The 19,675-nt window shown below is 38.4% G+C and overlaps 1 protein-coding gene across 1 annotated transcript; it reads right to left on the bottom strand.

Annotated features, from left to right (window-relative positions):
* Positions 1–3,312: 3,312 nt before the first annotated feature.
* LOC122968884 (carnitine O-acetyltransferase-like) lies at positions 3,313–19,539 on the bottom strand. Its single transcript, XM_044334397.1, has 13 exons — positions 19,217–19,539; positions 18,986–19,101; positions 17,832–17,885; positions 16,969–17,134; positions 13,601–13,775; positions 12,178–12,356; positions 11,233–11,333; positions 9,333–9,452; positions 6,815–6,937; positions 6,251–6,386; positions 5,239–5,301; positions 4,444–4,581; positions 3,313–4,151 (listed from the first exon to the last, which is right to left on the bottom strand). The coding sequence occupies exons 1-13, from the start codon at positions 19,499–19,501 to the stop codon at positions 3,942–3,944; spliced, it is 1,866 nt and encodes a 621-aa protein (XP_044190332.1). The 5' UTR covers positions 19,502–19,539; the 3' UTR covers positions 3,313–3,941.
* Between the last annotated feature and the right edge of the window lie 136 nt (positions 19,540–19,675).

The raw sequence follows: 19,675 nt of genomic DNA on the forward strand, positions 1-19,675 counted from the left end.
GCGACTACACCAGCATGTTTGGCTGCAGTCTGGTTGCTGCTGTTAGTCTGGCGGACCAGTGTCGAACAGATCGTCAAACGGATCGCTGTCTGAATCGTTCGGGTAGATCTGCAGTTCTGGATCCATGGCAGGTAGATAATCTTTACATTTTGTCTTTGTTTGAATCAAAGTTTTCTCTATGACGCGTTTAGGTGGGAAGCGCAGTCTGTCTGAGCTTGAGAAATCTGAGACAAACAGGTTGACCAGGTATAAGTAGGCTTGGCAGGTGATTAGAGGTGTGGTTGAGGTGTTGTTCTGCTCCCGAACCTAAGTTAACAAGTTAACTACATTTAGGGGTGTCAATAATGACAAAGTTGTGTTATTGGTACACTTCCTGGTTTAAGGATAGGGAATACAAGTGTAACTACAGCAGACATATGATTATATCCACACACATGATAGCATACAATATTAACTGTCCTCAGACAAAAATCCAAAACTACATTTTAGAGTCCATGGGTTTTCTGTCCTTTGTCCTAGCAAATGGTGAGGTGATTTTTATCCAAGATTTTTATCAATTTTTATCGAAGGACATTAAGTCCTGAGCAGCAGCAACATAAATCCCCCCGTGGAGTACAGACGCTGGTGGTGTTGGTGGCTGTTGACTTCTGCTGAGGCTGATAAGGCTGATGAGGTGATGCACTGATGAATCCGTGAAGACTGGGCGGTGATGGGGAGGTGGTGGGGCGCGCAAAACGGCAGCATGAAAGCACTAAAGGCAGAGAAGGAGAAAACATATTTAAAAAGACAGCCGCATTATGGTAGGTGGACAAATTTAGGTGTATCACCATGCTATTGGTTAGATATGATCAGCTGATGTGACCAGCTGATGACTTAATTGACACTCAGTGGAATGACAGCAAGGAAATTATAAGTGGGCATGTTTAGGGATGGGAATGACAGATGGTTTAAGAAATAATACTAATGACCTGAACATGCAAAAGAGAATTTTCAATAAACTTCATTACACTGAATATTTCTAATAATACGATCATGTTGATTTTTATACAGAGGGTTATTCATATTATTTTTATTGCTATTACATATGGTAATAGGATGATGAAGATGCTGATGGTATTTTTATTGGTTCTTTTTTATTGTTGTGGTTGTTTGTATTAAATCATTACTATTATAATACTATAAATTCCCCATTAATAGTATTATTATTATTATTATTATTATTATTATTATTATTATTATTATTATTATTATTATTATTATTGATATGAATCTGATAAGAATTAGTTTCATGTGCTACCAGACAACATGCACAACAACACACAAACATCTTCATTTGCAGGCTACATACTGCACCGAACTTTCTGACACAACAACCCATTTACTTTACTAGCTGCTTTTTTTTTTAAATTGTTTTTTTTCTTCTGTTAATGGACTTGCTTTTTTGGTTGTTTTTTTTTAAATTCAAAAATGTAATATCTGGTAACAGGATGAATTTCACTCTCTTAAGTTCAGTTCAGTTACTGAACTTATTTAAGTATTTTCATTTCTGCCATCTTACAAGCGTGGCAATACACAGGCATCTTCATGTTCAGGCCATTACACAAAAATAAAATGAACAATTACACTGAACCTCCTCACTCAGCAATTCACTCTATTCACTAACTTGCTCTCTTTTCTTTCTATTCCCACTCCCTTCTTTTTAAATGTTTAAATCTTTTATTTTTCATAATTATTTATTAATTTATTTTTATTAATTTGTTCGCATCCCCCAACCATCCCAACCATATCTCTGAATGATAGGACCACTTCAGACTGGGCCCTGGTGACTGGAGGGGCTTAGGAGGTGAGAGGACCTGATCCCCACAAAAATCATCTCCAAATAGAAAGCTGCTCCTCCGACCCAGTTGAACAGATGCCTCCTGTAAGGGTGGAGGCTGTTCTAAAGGGGATCTGACTGACAACAGGCCAACCACCTCCTATGGGCCTGTTGGCGGCCTAAAGCAGGCTGGAGCAAAGAAAGCAAGAAAGAGAAGAAAGGTAAAAGAGGTAAAAATATAAAATGAAGAATAAAAAGGGAGGGTAAGTAGACAAAAATAAATAAATACATAAAATTCTCTTTCTTTCTTATTTTGGTTAATACTGTCTCCCCCTTTTGCCCACACAAACACAAACACACACACACACACATGTGTACTATAGTCAGAAAATCTACGCCAAACATTATGCCTTTCTGTTGTTGTTGTTGTTGTTGTTACTGTTGCTGGGTTTTTTGTTTTGCTTTTGTTTCAGATTGTTAGAGTCTAGTTCTCCTGCTTTTTTTGTGCTGTGTCATGTTTTCTGTGTTTGTTTTCATGTTGGTCACTTGTATTGCACTATAAATAAAGTTTAAAAAAGGAAGGAAGAAAAAAAAGGAAATATTACAGACAAATTAAAATTTTTTGCGCTTGGAATTATTTGATGCAAAAATAGCAAAAAAGTCATCAGACATCAGGCTGGGGTCATGTGTCTGACATTGCTTCAATATTGGCCATGTCTGCTGCAAATCCATGTGTTCAATTCAATCCTTGTAGTGAAAAAAAGGAATAAAGATTTTTCCATCCAAAACTACTCAAATAAAACTAAGTGTGACGTTGAGTGCAATGGCAATTGTTTGTGTCCAAAAACAAGATAAATACTAGTGTAGGTCCACACGTTCTTATGTAATTCAGCTGAGCAATAATGTGTTCTGTGTGTGTTTTGCTTTGTACTGTATGTTGTTGTGCTGTTGTATGTTTTAATTGGGGGGACTGCAGATGCAAATTAGCTTTGAGCTAACTCCGGTGCAGTGCATCTTTTATGTTTAAAACAGCACACAGTCCCAGTAAATAAATAAATACAATACACAATATCCTCATTGACACCCAGATTGTCGACACCCTCTGCACCATCTTCCAGAGCCCCTGCTAGATGCTCCTGTCCATGGCTTCCACTTCGACCTGACCATCTGCTGGTAGAAGCACCCACAGGGATAAATTCCTCATCAGACCCCAAACTCTCATACCCCATTTACACCTGTGTCTGTGTTTGGTAGGGGGTGAGCAAGTGTGAAGGAGAAGAAGAAAAAGAAGAAGAAGAAGAAGAAGAAGAAGAAAGAAAGAGAGTGAGAGAGAGAGAGAGAGAGAGAGAGAGAGAGAGAGAGAGAGAGAGAGAGAGAGAGAGAGAGAGAGTGTATGTGTGTGTTATGTATTTGTTCACAAAGCTAAAAATGTATGTTTTGTCCTGAGGGTGGCACTAGTGGAAAAGCCATGGTGCATTAAAATCAAGAGTTCAACATATTGAATGCATGAATGTGGTCAGTAGATTTTATGGCAAACTGTTTATTGGATAATCAGTTTCTTGTGTGTACAGTGATGAAATTAAAGAATATAGTGTTGTAAACATCATGTAAAGTTTGCTCTATACATTTATATAATCTCTATCTATTATATCAAGACTTATCTGAGTCTTTAGTTTAGTTAGGACACTCAAGTTTTTAACTATTTACAGTGACAAAAACACACATGTGACACATACTGCCCCTGAGCTCAGCCTTGGATATGCAACTTCTGAAAGAACATGAACACTCAATTAAATAACAAATATGCTGATGCAGGAGGCAGAGAGAGTAAAATTGGCTGCACAGCAGCAAATTATGTATGCAGAGGGAATCAGTTAATATGAACCACCAAGTTATTACAGAAAAGTCATAGCTGTATATGATTGGAAGGTATATATATCATTTGGCTATAGAACAAATCCCAAACCTGCCTAAACTTCTGTGAGATTTGAGACTTTCCCTGTTGTGTCTATTTCATCTTGGATCAGGTTAGTTAAAACAATATTTTGACTTTTTAGAAAATACACTTGTTCACTCGTTTTCCCAGAATACTGGACTATTTCTTGAGTCTTGTATAGCTTCACAGTTAGACTCTTGGAGTTTGTTCCAGCAGTGTCCTCATGTCCAACAGAGCATCTTCTAATGCTTGGATCAGATGTGCAGCGTTAGTTTCTTTGCAGGAGTTGATAGCTGTCGCCACAAAGTTGATGCGATCATTCATAAAACCGTAGGACAAATCATATCCATTGGGTTTCTCAACGCAAGTAACTGGGAGACAGCCACTCCTGGATGGTACCTTGTGAACAGGGACAGAAGTGGAAATGCAGAGGTTAGTTATTGTTGTAGTGCTGAAACTTCTGATATATGTTATAACATGAGTTATAACATATATCATATATATAACATATAGAATATATATAGAATATTCAGAATAACATAGAAATATGAGAATATAAATGTGCATCCCTATAGAAGAGCACACTAATTAACCATTTTTTGCAGAGTAACTTTAACTATCTTGTTTAACTATCTAGTTGCAATATAGTGGTATTTTTATTCTACAACACAGTTTAAACCCTTGCCCTTACCTGACTTGTAGAGAGGTCGTAGTCAAAGGCTTTAGCGTAGGAGATGTCTGTGAAGAAATCAGGCATGGGGATTTTTTCCTCAATAGCCTGAGCTTTAAGAGCCATGAGATGTAGATCTATGCCCTGTCCAATCACCGCCTGTAAGGACAGAGACAATTCAGTTTGTTTGTTCTTTCTAGTCGATCATTACATGTAGTAATTACGTTATCCTGTGGAGTTCTTGTGTAAACAAAAATTTCAATTTACATTCATACATGCATTTCCTTCCCCATAAAACATTTTCATAATACTTTCTTGATAGTTTGAAACCTGTTAACGTCATTGTTTACTAGCTAGCAATCTTCTTATTCCTTGCTTTTGCTGGTGCATTGCTGCATTTCTTGGCACGTTACCATTACCTGTAGATCAGTGTATCACATCAACCACTGGCACATGCATGTGTGGCCTCGTGCGCAATAAAAAGAACAAACAACATGTGTACCCCTATGTAAAACACTGCTCTGTGATCCCACTAGAGATGAAAACCCCCACAAGGTATCTTCAATTTTTTTTGCTAATCCTTAACTGGATATGATAATGATATTTAAGTAAATGTCTTGTACAAATAGCAAAAATAAGCTCCATAGGAGGAAACTGATCAGAAACTAGTCATAAATGTAAGGTAGGATAGTATAAAGGGACAACTGTTCATAACATGCTCTAACAACAGTTGTTGCTTAAAGGCATCTTTACACTGATAATAAACTTTACCTCCACTGAACTTAAGTATTGAGTAGTGCTGTAAATGATACTCACCATGTAGGATAATGATTTGTGTACTTTTACAGCTTTCTCCAATAAATCCACCTTCTCTGTGTTCTGTGAAAAACAGGAACAACTCATCACTTGTAGCAGGTTAGTGTTTATTAGTGTTAATGTTATGCAGCACAATACTATTAAAGCACCAAAGGCAGTTAAATTAAATAATCATCAGCATCAGCTCTGAGTAAAAGATTGTTCTTACAATAATAAGGGTGGTTTCAGTGATGTGAAGGGGGTGGAAACCTGATTGAAATGTCTTATTCATAAAAGAGATCAACTTTGAGCGAATCACATTCTTAAAAACCTTCGATAGAGATGGTAATTAGGAGATGGGTGTTTTGGCTTCAGAAGGTCAAGTTTAGATTTATTAAGAAATAGGTCCACTAATGCAACTTTAAAGCAAGAAGAAAAGTGCCTGTGGAAAGAGAAGTATTTATAATAAAACATGTACAAAAAAATCTGTACGACCAACAGTATCAAAAACCCTCAGAAATCTTAAAGGCATAATATCTGATGGACTTGATTTGATTTGAGGGAAGTATGAACCACTGCCTTCAACTGGACATATGGGTTAATCTGTAATAGTGTATCATAATTTCAATCATTCAGTTACTTTATTTGTTCCCACGGGGAAACTGGTTGAGCAGCAGTGTAACATGAGATAAAGACACAAAGCACGTGAACATGTAAATTAATTCCAGGATACACCACTTTTAATATGTAGTTCCACCTGTTTCCTGTGGCAATATGCCCACAACAACTCAGCCAGTGGTGTTGATTTGCTGTAGTGTTTTTGTTGTTGTGCCCCACAGAACATGGAGACAATGTACTCAAGATAAAAGTTAACAGGATATATGTTCACTTTAATTGCAATGTGCAGGGACAGACTGTGCAGGCTTCTCAAACCTGAGTTAGGTATTGTATAGTTTACAGTATATGATGTAATGAGCTGGTGGGACTATTAAAACCCACAAGAACATTATATAGGAGTTTGCTTTATAATTACCTGTTTTCTGGGGTCATCGAAGGCCTTGACAAAGGCAGCTGAGGCATTCGAGGTTGCACGGATTACATCTGTCCTGCCCATTCTGAACAAACGCAAGGAGGAAGCTTCATACACTGATGAGCACCGCTGATACATCCTGCCAAAAGAAATCAGAGAAATCTTTTTAAACTGTGTTCCAACAACAAACTTGTTAACCATTCAAACACACACTGTAGCTCCTCAAAAACAATGAGTACAGTTTGATATTGCTGAGAAGATTTGTTTATCCATTACTCCACTTTGTGGCTAATAATAAAATGTACTGCATGTGACCACAGTATTGTGTTTTTATATTATTAATGCCCTGATTTTGTTAAATACAACCTGAAAACTTTTGAAAACTGGGTGAATCCATTTCTTCTCAGATAATGGATGCAAGAATCTCTGTTGCAGCCTAACTGTGTGATCAAGGTTTTTATACATGAAACCTTCACAGCTCTCTAACTACCCTTGGTTTAGAATGTAAAGAGCAAAACGTGTGCATACAAAGACAGTCCATCTCCACATGACTTTTCAGTGTCTCACCTGTAGTAGGCCAGCTGTATTGCCATCTGTATGAAAGCATCAGGGCTCATCTTGAGGGCCTTTATGACATTTTTTCCAAAGTGGTCAAATACCTTAACTCTCAGATCCAGGTCTTGGGCCAGTCTGTAGATGTGGAGATGAGAGAAATCTCTGGACAGTGAGTCTGACAGATATTTGCAGTGTTTCAGCATATATCTATGCCTAATGACAAGTATAAATGTATTATATGTACAATATACATTTTTGATACATAGATTCTGACAAATGTAATGCCATTACACATTTTCAGCATCTCTCTCTGCTGACAGCAAGCTTCTCTACACCCACACACCAATACACAAAACAGTTTAGTAAATTCAGTACATCATGAGTCTGAATCTGCATCAGTTGGCAGGCTTACGATTAAAGCAATACAATCTAAAATCTATATGTGAAGAAACTAGAAATACCGCCTTGTGGTTGTATGCCTCTGCTAACCAGTCAACTTGCAGTTCCTTATATAATATTTGTAGTGAAGACTTGAAGGAATTTAATAAAAATCACCACAGTTTCAGAGTAACCCAACCACTGGGGATACACAAGCCAGTGCATTCTTAGTATCAGTCCCAAGCCTAACTAAATGGGGAGGGTTGTGTCAGGAAAGGCATCCAGTGTAAACCAGTGCCAAATCAAATATACAGATCATACATCAGATTTCCATACCGGATTGGTTGAGGCCTGGGTTACCAATGGCTGCTGGTGTTACTATTGACCAGCATGGTGCTGGTGGAAACTATGCTACTGTTGCATGAAGGAGAAGGAGGGGGAGAGGCATGTCAGGAGGCAGCAGAAGAGGAGGAAGGGTAGGAGTGTGGAAGTGAGAGTGGAACTTTCAATGTTGGAACTATGTCTAGTAAAGGGAGAGAGTTGGCAGATATGATTGAGAGAAGGAAGGTAGATATACTGTGTGTGCAAGAGAACAGCTGGAAGAGGAGTGAGGCCAGGAGCATTGGAGATGGGTTCAAACTGTCCTACCATGGTGTGGATGAGAGAAATGAGAAATGGGGTAAGGGTAATCTTGAAGGAAGAGTATGTCAAGAGTGTATTGGAGGTGAAGAGAGTGTTGGACAGAGGGATGAGTATTAAGCTGAAAATTGAAGGTGAGGTGATGACGAGTAGTAGGAAGCAGGGTAGGAAGCAGGTTGAGGAGAGCCTGGAGAGGTGGAGGTATGCACTGGAGAGAAGAGGAATGAAAGTCAGTAGGAGCAAGACGGAATACATGTGCATGAATGGGAGGGAGGACAGCTGAATGGTGAGGTTGCAAGGAATAGAGGTGGTGAAGGTGGATGAGTTTAAGTGTGTGTGGAAGACAGATGAAGAAGAGAGTGCAGGCAGGGTGGAGAAGAGTTTCTAGAATGATCTGTGACAGAGGGGTACCAGCAAGAGTACAAGGGAAGGTTTACAAGTGGGTAGTGAGACCAGCTATGTTGTATTGTTTGGAGGTGGTGGCACAGATGAAAAGACAGGAGGCAGGACTTGGAGATGCTAAGATATTCATTGGAAGTTATGAGGATGGACAGGATTAGGAATGAGTATATTAGTTGGATGGCTCAGGTTGGGCAGTTTGGAGACAAAGTGAGAGAGATGAGATTGAGATGGTTTGAACATGTGCGGAGGAGAGATGCTGGTTTTATTGTGAGAAGGATACTGAAGATGGAGCTGCCAGGCAAAAGAGGAAGTTCATGGACATGGTGAGGGAAGACATGCAGGTGATTGGTGTGGTAGACGAAGATGCAAAGGAAATAGGATAATCGCTATATGTGGAAAGAAGAAGAAGAAAACCACAGTTTCAAGGTGGGCACTCAAGATAAGTGTCGCCAATTCAGTATCACCTGGGTCAGCTTGTTCCTGTGTCTAACTGAGAAGTTCCCTAATTTCCTGAGGAGAGAGAGCCGCTGCCAGAACCTCACGATGCCACAGCCTGAGTCTACAATCATGGTGGCACTTCTGAGCTCACTGCAGACATCGTTGTTGGTTTACAACAGACATTAGATCTCCTGTTCAGTGCCAATGCAGGAAGTAGTGTGCTCTTTATGTACCAAGGCAAAAAGTATGGGTGTGGAGGTCAGGGAGGTGGTTAGGTGTGTAGCATATTGGACATGCAGAAGACTGGAGTTTGCATCCCGTCACAGACTTACAACTTTTTTTTAATCATAATCAGAATCTTCCCCTAACCTTACCGAAGTGTCTTAGTTACATAACCCTATCTATACATTTGACCATAGCTTATTTGACCAAAATCTCATATCCTGAGGTCACTTCAAATGATGATAATGATACATTATCATCATTTGAAGTGACAACATATTACATTTTCTGTAAATTCAATTAATAAATAATTTCTAGTCTGTGTATGTGTGAAAATAGCAACACATGGAAATGGCAATAACAACTCCCTTCATCCTCCTCTGGGTTTCTATTTTTATGGTCATTGACTATCTATGTAACTGTATGTAACACAACTGGAAACTGTCCTCACATGTCCATGCTGTGCTTGGCCTCCTCAATGTCTTTCTTGATCTCAGGTGTGATGTTGAAGTGTAGTTTCTGGGGCATGGGCAAAGGCACCATGGGAGACTGCATCATCTCTGACTTCTTCCTGTTTCCACAAACAAGAGAAAAGAAATGATACACGGGAGAGAATAAGTGAAACACTAAAGTGTGTAAGTGTGTAATTAAAATGCATAGAAACACAACCCACACAATACCAGGATCCTAGATCCTGCAGATGGCTTTGGGAGATCCCAATAGTTGAATGAAATAATTTGTCAAATCTGGTCAAAGATCAGAAAAGTCTAAAATTAGTCCAGGCCCCATCATCATCATAGAGATTATTGATGCTTATCTCGTCGCTGTCATGCCACATAGGGAAAGTTATGTCAGAGGATGGAGGCAGGAATGGGTGGTGACCCTGCCTGCCTTATCCCAAACTTCAAACTAACTTTGCTTTGATTAAAATAATTTCAATATTCAAAGAAGAGAGGAGATTTATACAGGATCTTAGTTTCCGGCATGCAGTGAGAAGCCCAGCTCTGCACTGAGGGAGTGGTTCTTTCCTTGCTTGCACTGGCTTGTTATTTTTGCGATTTGCTGTGTGCCGCAGTTTACCCTAAACCATATTTCCTTCTATTCTTATTTTATTTTATCTGTGGCACTATGCTGGATTTTAACTGCAGGTGGTTATTGTATGGATCATTGTGATGCCAAACAAAACTGTGCACAATTATGCGCTGAAAACATGGTGAGTTGCTGTATTCATACTTGCAACTGTTCATAATAATGATAATGATAATGATAATGATAATGATGATAATAATAATAACAATAATAATAATGATAAGTTTCCTCTTAAGGAAAAACTCCAGGATTCCCAAATTGTCACTGAATTATAACAAGGAGAACAGTTAAAAGGAGATGAAAGTAGTGAATGTGATTGCTGCAACTGCCACATCCTCTAACATGCCTACCTGTAATCTAAGGTAGTGTATTCTTTCCGATTCCACTCAATATACAAGTGTGCTATAGGTATGCCGCGTGCACTGGAAATCTCTCTTAATCTCTCTTATCTCTCTAGACATATGAAATGGCTTGTCTACATAAGTGGTTTTTAAATGTCTCCCAAATGGTGTCCCTTACAATATCGGGAGTGTCACTGACCTCAATGAGTAAAGGAGAAATAAACTGTCTAAAAGAAGATATACACAGGGTTATGTTGATATGAACTAGTGTGGGAGTGTAATCTTAGAAGACATTGGGCATGGACACATTAAATCCATTAACAGAAATGCATAATGACAAGTTTGCAAATGCATTTTAGTTCCAACAGTAGGTTCAACATGACCATCAGGTTATTGTAAATGATTATCTCATTGAACACTGCTGTAAAATGTAAAGTGCTGGAGAATTCCAACATGGGTATGAAACAGTTCAGCTGGTGGCTTATCTCTTTCATATAGTGTATCACAAGTGATTTTGTCAGGTACCCTGAGGGGTTTCTGACCACTCTCTTAGCACTACAGAGCAGTGTTTTAAATGTAGGTCCCCATTTTATTTGTTTTTGTGCACTAACATAAGGATGTGCATACACACATGATCTACAGGTGGCAGTTATGCAGCAAAAAATGCAGCAAATCACAGAAAGCTACTAAATGTGGATATAAACAATGCAGGTTTCAAACTTAAGGATTTTTTTTATGTGAAAGGAAATGCATTTGTTAGGCCTCAAGTATATATGCACTGTGTTTTGGTGAGTAACACTGAGAGTCATATTTTATCCGCTAAAGTGCAATGACAATGACACGCACACACACATATATATATACATATATATATATATATATATATATTTGGTGAAGCTGTTTTTGATTTTGGGTACTTACATGTATACTGCAAAAAAATCACTCAAGGCCATAAAGATTGTACCATCAGCAATGGTATGTGAGCCGTTGCCACCACATGCCCCGTTTTCTCCAATAATAATCTGACAGGAAGATAAAAAACACAAATCAAGCATTAACATTACATGACAATTCTCTATGAAGCCATTCCATTTTATAAAGGAGACGATGCACTAGATTTTAATAATTATTGAGAAATAATATTTGAGAATAAAACATTTGAAAAGTTAATTTTTAATCAATTATCACAGTATATTAATGATCTCAATATTTTGTCCCCATTTCAGTCTGATTTTCATCCTATTTTTCCTACTCCTGCTGCCCTTGTAAAATTTTCCAATAATGTATTCTCAATTCAGGTCAATTTACAGGTGCAGTTTTTATTGATTTAACCAAGACTTTTGATTTAGTTGCCCATTATCTTCTTTTTGATAACCTTCATGTTTTTGGTGTCAGCAGGCATTCTTTTGGTTTAATTCTTACATCCATAACCGTCATCAGTGTGTTTCTTTTCATCACAATCAATCAGATTATTTAAATTTTGAAAGGGTTGTACCATAAGGGTCTATTTTGGGACCTTCACTTTTCTCTATTTTTATTAATGATCTTCCAAAAATGTGTTCTAATTGTTCTGTTCAGTTATATTCATATTACATGGTTATTGGCGACTGTGGCCCAGGAGGTAGAGCGGGCCATCCACTAATCGTAAGATCAGCAGTTCAATTCCTGGCTCCTCCTGTCCACATGTCGAAGTGTCCTTGGGCAAGATACTGAACCCCAAATTGCTCCTCTGTCTTTAGACTGTCTTTTGCCTATTGTGTGTTTTTCTAATAAGTGATAGTGATTTCCAGTACTTGTGCCTGGAAAAAACGTGACGAGTTTGCGTTCAGGGTGACATATGTATAACTTCCATTTGCCTGGTTTTACCTGCATCGCTTTGTCAAACCAGCGGTTGCCACTGTTCCACTGGCTGCCTCCTCCATGCAGTATCTGTTTGGCAGCACTGACGTCATACATGTCATCAGACACCTGAGGCATCGGTCCATCCAAACACAGTGTGATGATGCCCCTTTCAATTGCTGACACTGATTCTTTGTTGGTCTCATCTGGACACATCAAGGACATGCACACAAAAAACAGATATGATGTCATTATGTAATCAGACTGCAACAGTTTAATTAATCTTTCCTAGATATTTTCACATTACCAGAGTCAGAATCAGCTTTATTGTATATTTATGCATACAAGGAATTTTAGTCCGGTTTCTAGTGGCTCTCAATGTCCTTACCAAACAAAAACAGAAAAAGTACCAGAGAGCTCAACACTGAAGTAGACATCTGTGGTGCCATCTTGATGTATCTACTTACTTATCTACTTAAACTCTCCTAAGCAGGGATGCACTTCAAGTTTTATTCACATTATGTCCAATTTTCTTTAAAACTACTTAATGAAGTGGATATTTGTATGTTTAGACAACAATTCTACTAATATATACAGCTCATTTAGCCTCATTTTTAAAACTATATTGGCATGGTCAGATGTAAGCTATTTTTTATTTATTCCCTACAATATTTATTTGTGTTAGCACAGCCAATTAATTCACATACTCTTTTCCACTTCCAACTTGTTGATTGATCACACCGAGATACAATGTGTGAAACATGGTGCCTGCAAATATTTTGTTTTTCTGTTATTTGCAGATTCCTGGTGTCTTGAAGAGACAGTTTACCCTTCAAGGTCACAAGATCACTTTTCTTACTGTACAGAACTTCCTGCAAGTTCATTTTACCCGTTCTCATCAAAATCCATTCAAAATGTGTCTTTCTTTTTGCTCCTTTATTTAAATATCTCTGCTGTCCAGAACACCGTGCAGAATGATGTATGTGCAGAGCATGTTTTCAGATTCATCTGCTGAAAGGGGAAAGATTCTCTGTGCTCACCTAAAATCTGAGTTTAAGTTGTGTACGTATGAGATGATTTTGTCACATCACAAGTTTGGAAACCAACAGTGGTCTAACATGCTTACAACTTAAACAAGTGTGATGTGCACAGACTTGTGCACATACACTGAGAATGAATGAAAGTAGGGGACATCTTGTGTTGAGCAGTAAATCTTTTGAAATTAAAAATATTTTCATACAGAATCTGGATTTTTCCAAGAGGTAGAAGGAGTAGATGTTTTAAGAATTTTTAACAATGTAATTGAACTTGTTTGTGGAAAACAATATCATACACAAATTATTATCCAGTGAAATATTTTTATACATCTTAAATCATGTCTGAAGGGATCTTTGAGTATTAGGTAAGTGGTCCTTTAGTTTTCTTTGCATGAAAGCAGAATTTTACTCACCATTGATTAAGTTAACGTAGGTCTTATTCCAAGAGTCACGATTCTGGGTGGTGAGGATGCCAACAGGCTCCATGCTGGTCTGTAGTGAGGCGTTGCTGATCTTCTCCAGTTGAACACAGAGCTGATCAACTGTCAGTGGAGTCCCATCACTGTGGTACACGTCCAGAACAAAGAACTGATTCCAAGGGGAGGACAAATGAAAGCAAGACTTAATTACTGAAGCAGGCAATAACTGCTGCTGTAGACAATCAGGGACCCCCAAGGCCCCAAGAAGTCTATGTAGGCATTACTTTGTGTTAATTTCATTAATTACAAATTTGTTTGGTAATGTGTATCACTAAAGCACTAAAAGCTGAAATAGTAAATGCCCTGAGGTAAAATCAGGTATCATGCTGTTGCATATAAAAGGAGACCAATGAAGGACTTCAAGTGTCTCTGGGTCTTTTTAATGAGTAAGCTGAGCCTGAGGGTGAAGCTCTCAATTTACATTCCAAGCCTCAACTATGGTAATAGGTTTTTGGTTATGACCAAAAGAAAGAGCAAAAAGACACAAGCAGGCAAAATGAGTTTCCTTAGCAGGGGTGGCTGGGCTCACCTAGAGAGATGGGCGAGGAGAACAGAAATGGGAGTAGAACTGCTGCTTCCTGTTTAGAGGAGTCAGTGAAGGTGCAGGAACCCTATTGTTTTATTATTAGGGATTGAGCCCAAAAGGCAGAGGACCACTGTAAAACGGTAGTCCTTGCCTAAGGGCGAGGACCCTGTTGTTTTTCGTGTATTTGTTTGTTTGTTTGTTTGTTTGTTTCTTTCTTTCTTTCTTTCTTTCTTTCTTTCTTTCTTTCTTTCTTTCTTTCTTTCTTTCTTTATTATTACGCCACTTAAACCCTAAATTTGACCCCCTAAACATGCTCAAAAACTCACCAAATTTGGCACACACATCCAGTCTGGTGAAAAATTTGATCAAATTTAAAAATTAAACCCCAAAGTGCCAAAATGTGCTCTCTAGCGCCAGTTTATTTTAACTGATGTTATTTATGGTCTCATGGTGTTATCAGTGGAGCTGCACAAAATGTGCCAGGCACATCTAGTATGAATTGCTCTTTAACCATGCCGAATTTGTAAGTAAACCAAGTGATGAGGAGTGCAATAAAACAGAGATATGGCAACCCATATGTGGTCTCCTGCTGTCCTCTAATGGGCTGTTTGCATTTTTACAAGGATAATGGTCTTGTGAGGTGATGTTTTATAGCAAAATACATGGTGACAGTACATCTGAGAAACACAATTATTTAAGTGGATGGAGCATGATTATCTGATTTATATTTCAAATTTGTCTTTAAATGTAAAACTGTTATTGGATGAAAAATCAGATACTGAAAAAAATCACTGGGATCAATCGCAACATGTACAGTATTTACATTTGGGTTTACAGACTCTTGCTCAAAATGACACTTATGTGTTTATACAGAGTATGTTAATGTATTTTGTCGTGTCAGTGTTGGTGAAGAGCTAATGTTATACTTAAGACTACCAACAGTCCTTTTCAAGTGGTGGTCTACTGTTGCCCTCTGTTCATTGCACACTGGCTATTCTTCTGGGGCTCAGCTCAGGGTGTTACCTGGGTCAGCACAATGAAATCAAAGAAATCCCCCTGATTTACAAACTGAGGCTAAAAGCCATGTGTTTATGGAGGATATATGATGTTGTAAAGTCATAATTTTGTTTATCTCACATTGCTCATGGACTTACAGTCAAGATAATCTTCTATCATATTCTCACAATTCTTTAATACTGCATCTTCATGGACTTGCAGTGTGATTGTATCTTTTACTGTTTTTTTTTTATAACTCAGAGGTACAAATTTCAAACTTCATAATATTTGCAATACACACGTACTATTTTCTCCAGATCGATATTAGGTGGAAATAAGCTAAACTGTTTATTTTTTTCTGTTTTTTTTTTTTTCTCAGGTGGGACATTTCATTCATGGTCTCATGGTGTCCCTAGTGGAGTTTGTGTGCATTACACCAAACTCTTTGTGCAGGCAAAGGTCATTTCCCAAAGGGAAGCACCAGACCACAAATTGGAGGTCATTGCAATTCAACAAACAGTATTACTGAGGAATCATCTCAGTGTTAAATGACGGGTTCACAATTTTTCAAGTCTGTCTTGAAACAATAGTCAGGTACCCAAATGAACATTGAAATGGGGTTTTCTTGCTGTAATCATTCCTCTTGTTCATACTGACCGTTAGAAGATCCCTTCATAATGCATTTACAATGTAAGTGATGGAGGACAAAATCCACAGTCCTCCTTCTATGCAAAAATATAGTTAAAAGTTTATCTGAAGCTAATATGAAGCTTCAAAATGGCCACCTGACTGTTTTAAAAATTGTGAACCTATCCTTTAAGAGGTTGCATCTTCATGTGGCTTGCAAATCCAACTGATGGTTTTGGCTCAAGAAGTTGTGGTTAATGTTCATTTTGCAGCATAATACTTGGTGACATAACCAACTGTTATTAGTTATTATTATTTTTCCAATCTACCTTGTCTTCCAACAGTTGTCTTTCCATCATGCTCCAGTTCGGGTTTCTTCATTTACATTTTAGGCAATTTCCTATCATTTCATATATATTTAAATGTTATAAATATGCAGATTTTATTTTTTTCATATGTTAATTGTTAATAGATCTACTGAAGATTTTATGCAGCTATGCGTGCAAGTTCAAGCAGGAAGACAATTATCAACCTATTTCGTCATCAAACTGAGCTCCTGAACTATTATATAATTATTTCACTGGGCTCTGTATAATTATTTCACTGGGCTCTGTATAATTATTTCACTGATCTCTGTGCGCAGGTTTTTCTATCATCCAACAATAATCTTAGCTGAAGAATATTTAAACCATTTTACCTGTTTTGTCTGTCTCTGCTGTCATTGCAGTCTATGAAACATCACAACTTCACCCCTCCACTACCCCACCTCCACCAGTGTCAAGGCTTTATCTATGGCTCCTCTGGGGAGATCTTCAATTGGATGCTTTTTATAGGGCTCCATTTCTATATATGCATCTAACTCTTCACTTTTAGCAGAGGACTTTATTACTCCTAAATTTTTATTAATTTTATTATTTTTATTGTTTTTTTGGGCATTTTATGCCTTTTTGGTCCCCCAAAGGTCCCCAGTCGCACACGAACATTGGACATTGCAGTTCATGGTCAGCACCTTAACCCCTCAGCCACCAGAGCACCCCTTAAGAAAAGAGAATTTCTAATTGTAACTGTTAGAAGTTTGATAAATACAGACTCTGGATGCAGAAGACTTCAGACAATGATGTCTGACTTGGATCAGTGATGTTGTGCTCCTCACCTGAGAGTTGTGTACTACAGTGATGTGTTTTGGGGGACTGGAGCTCTTGGCATGGTACACCACCGAGTCTTTCTCTGGACCAGGGATACGGCAGGATGATAGCACCTTGTCGAAGTGCTTCATACACAGAGGCATCGCTCTCACGTACTCAACTGGTAATGTATCACTGCAAAACAAGTTCTGTCATTAAACACTAACTTAGCTGATCAATATAATTTATAGTTTTAGCCATTTATGTCTCTGAAGCTACCACGTACTACTGAGTGTTGCAGGACTACTTTGAGTAATGTAGTGCTGCCTCCATCTTTGACTCAAGTTTAGTGTCTTCACCTACATAATAAGAGAAATTAAGAAGGCCTACACCAGTCAGAAGGTAGTAGAGGTGTACTGATACAAATCAGCTCACATTTTGCTATGAATCATGATACAGGATTTGATACACACAATATTCTTAAGAAAGTCTGAATGAAAACAATCTGTTGAGGATATCATTGGCTTTCCATAAAGTGCAAATATAGTGTTTTCAGGTTTAGTAATTTATTTATTTATTAAATTTTATTTTGCAATAGTTTTGCTAATAGATTTTGGTGCAACACACAAATACAAGAACTGATCCATACCAAAAATACAGTGCTCTCATGAAAACAGGGAGAAAATGTCTGAACTTGAATACCTTAGCTGGACACAAAGCCAATTTACACTCCTCAGGAAATCTCAGACTTAAGACAAGAACATTTTTTAAAATAACATCAGCATATTTTAAAATATATGAAATTTTGTGACACAATATGGTACTACTTTAAGACAACAAATGATAAAACTGGCAGCATGATACAGTCAAACATGTTAAACTCAGTACTCACTTGTCAATCATTGACTTCAAATCCAAAATACCCGCTATTGCTTTGGCAGCAGACCTAAGCAGAAAAAACATTGTTATTCATTTTCATAGTAAAGGGGAATTTAGAATGAATAAGAATTTAAATTAGAATGGTCAAAATTGCAATACCCTAACTTTTGGTCCCTGGTAAGGGTTACTCTTGACGAATTTGAGGCAGAATCCAAGATAACACTAAATACATCATCAGGGTTATTTTCTCAGACTTTAGAAAGTTACCTTCAGAGCCACAAAAGATATTCTAAAACTGTTTTCACGGGCTGCGAAGTACTCCTTTTAACAAGTAAACTGATCTTGATTATATAAAATGTGTACAATTCGAGAAGTACCATTTAACTTGAATAGTAACTTTATTTACTATTACTATTATAACACTTTTGGGAAAGGTTGGAAATTGTTTGGGAGCACGAAGGTGTGGAAAAGCCCACACAAATATCTTGAGTGAGAGAAGTAATTTACCTTAAATTACTTTATTTAATGAATTGGCTTTCATTGGTTGAAAGTCCACCATCATCAGGTTTGCTGGCCTGATCACAGATAACAATGAAAAGGCCCACCTGAAGGAAGTAGAGGACCTGACCCACTGATGTCAGGACAAGCACCTACTCCTGAGCATCGGCAAGACTCATGGTGCAGACACAACAGGCCAGCACTGAGAGGTTCAGGAAGAGCTTCTACTCTTAGGCCACTAGGATCCTAAGTGAGGTCATTGCCCCCCACCACCACCATCCCCCCACCCAACCCCTAGGTCATGGGGAAGGTTGTTCAGGCAGTCCCAGAAAAGAACGGACTTGTACCCCTTCGTCAAAGTCAAGGCGAAGATGAGCATGTCACTTAAGCCCATCACCAAGGTCTGTCTCCTCCAGGAAGCTGAATGAGGCAGTGGTAAAAACTGTCCTCCTCCGGGGGCCATGTGCTAGTAACCTCTGGCCCCCAAGATAAATGATACATAAAGTAAGAAATGAGAAGATGGCTTGAAGAAGAGGAGTCGTGTTTTTGTTGTTTTCTCCAATCATTCACATATATTTATTATTATTTCTATTTGATTTCAACTCTTTTTAGTGCAGTGTGTATGTGTGTGTGTGTGTGTGTGTGTGTGTGTGTGTGTGTGTGTTTCACCTCATTTGTCCCTGCTTGTCCCTGTAGTCCAGTTGGGGGAGAAACGTCCCAATATTTGAATTAACCACCAAAGGCTTCCGATTTTCGAGATATTCAGCAAAGATGCAGTCTGTTGACTACAAATAAATACAAACATAACTGTGGCTGCAATTAATTGAGAACCACAGCCCACATTTCTCAGTAAATCTGGCCCAAAGTGTCCACAGCTGTTGGTGTAGTTGTTGAACTCACCCAGTTTTCAGTGTTGCGTGCTTTCCTCTCCAGGCCTCTCTGCAATCTCTCTCCGACCCCTCCTGGTTTCTGAAACTCTTCCACCAGCTGTTTTGTGCGCTTCAGCTCGTCCACCTCCATGATTGGCTCCAAGGCGGTGAGGTAGCGCTCACAGGTCTGCTGCAGAGGGGGAACAGACAGACTGGGCAGTCCCTCCTGCTGGGTCAGGTGTCTGCCAGCGACCAGAGTTGCTGATACAGGCTTCACCAAGTGACAGGATTTCACCAAACCACAGGGTCTCATCATCCTCACCTTTACCTTAGAGATACAAGAATGTAATCAAATAATTGCATCTTGACTAGGGTAAAGGCCATCTCTAATTTCTTAAGTTAAAATGACCATAAAAAGTTATTACAGCAAATGATATAAGAGGAACAAGAAAGAGAAGAAATAAATGAATGAGAACAACACATTAGATTA

This window comes from Thunnus albacares, chromosome 18, assembly GCF_914725855.1.
Source record: "Thunnus albacares chromosome 18, fThuAlb1.1, whole genome shotgun sequence".
NCBI classification, from domain to species: domain Eukaryota; kingdom Metazoa; phylum Chordata; class Actinopteri; order Scombriformes; family Scombridae; genus Thunnus; species Thunnus albacares.

Coding starts and splice junctions, on each gene's coding strand:
- LOC122968884 (XM_044334397.1), bottom strand. CDS start 19,501: ATGATGAGACCCTGTGGTTTGGTGAAATCCTGTCACTTGGTGAAGCCT. Junction 19,102..19,216: donor CACGCAACACTGAAAACTGG/GTGAGTTCAACA, acceptor ATTTATTTGTAG/TCAACAGACTGCATCTTTGC. Junction 6,938..9,332: donor GCCAAGCACAGCATGGACAT/GTGAGGACAGTT, acceptor CCACATCTACAG/ACTGGCCCAAGACCTGGATC.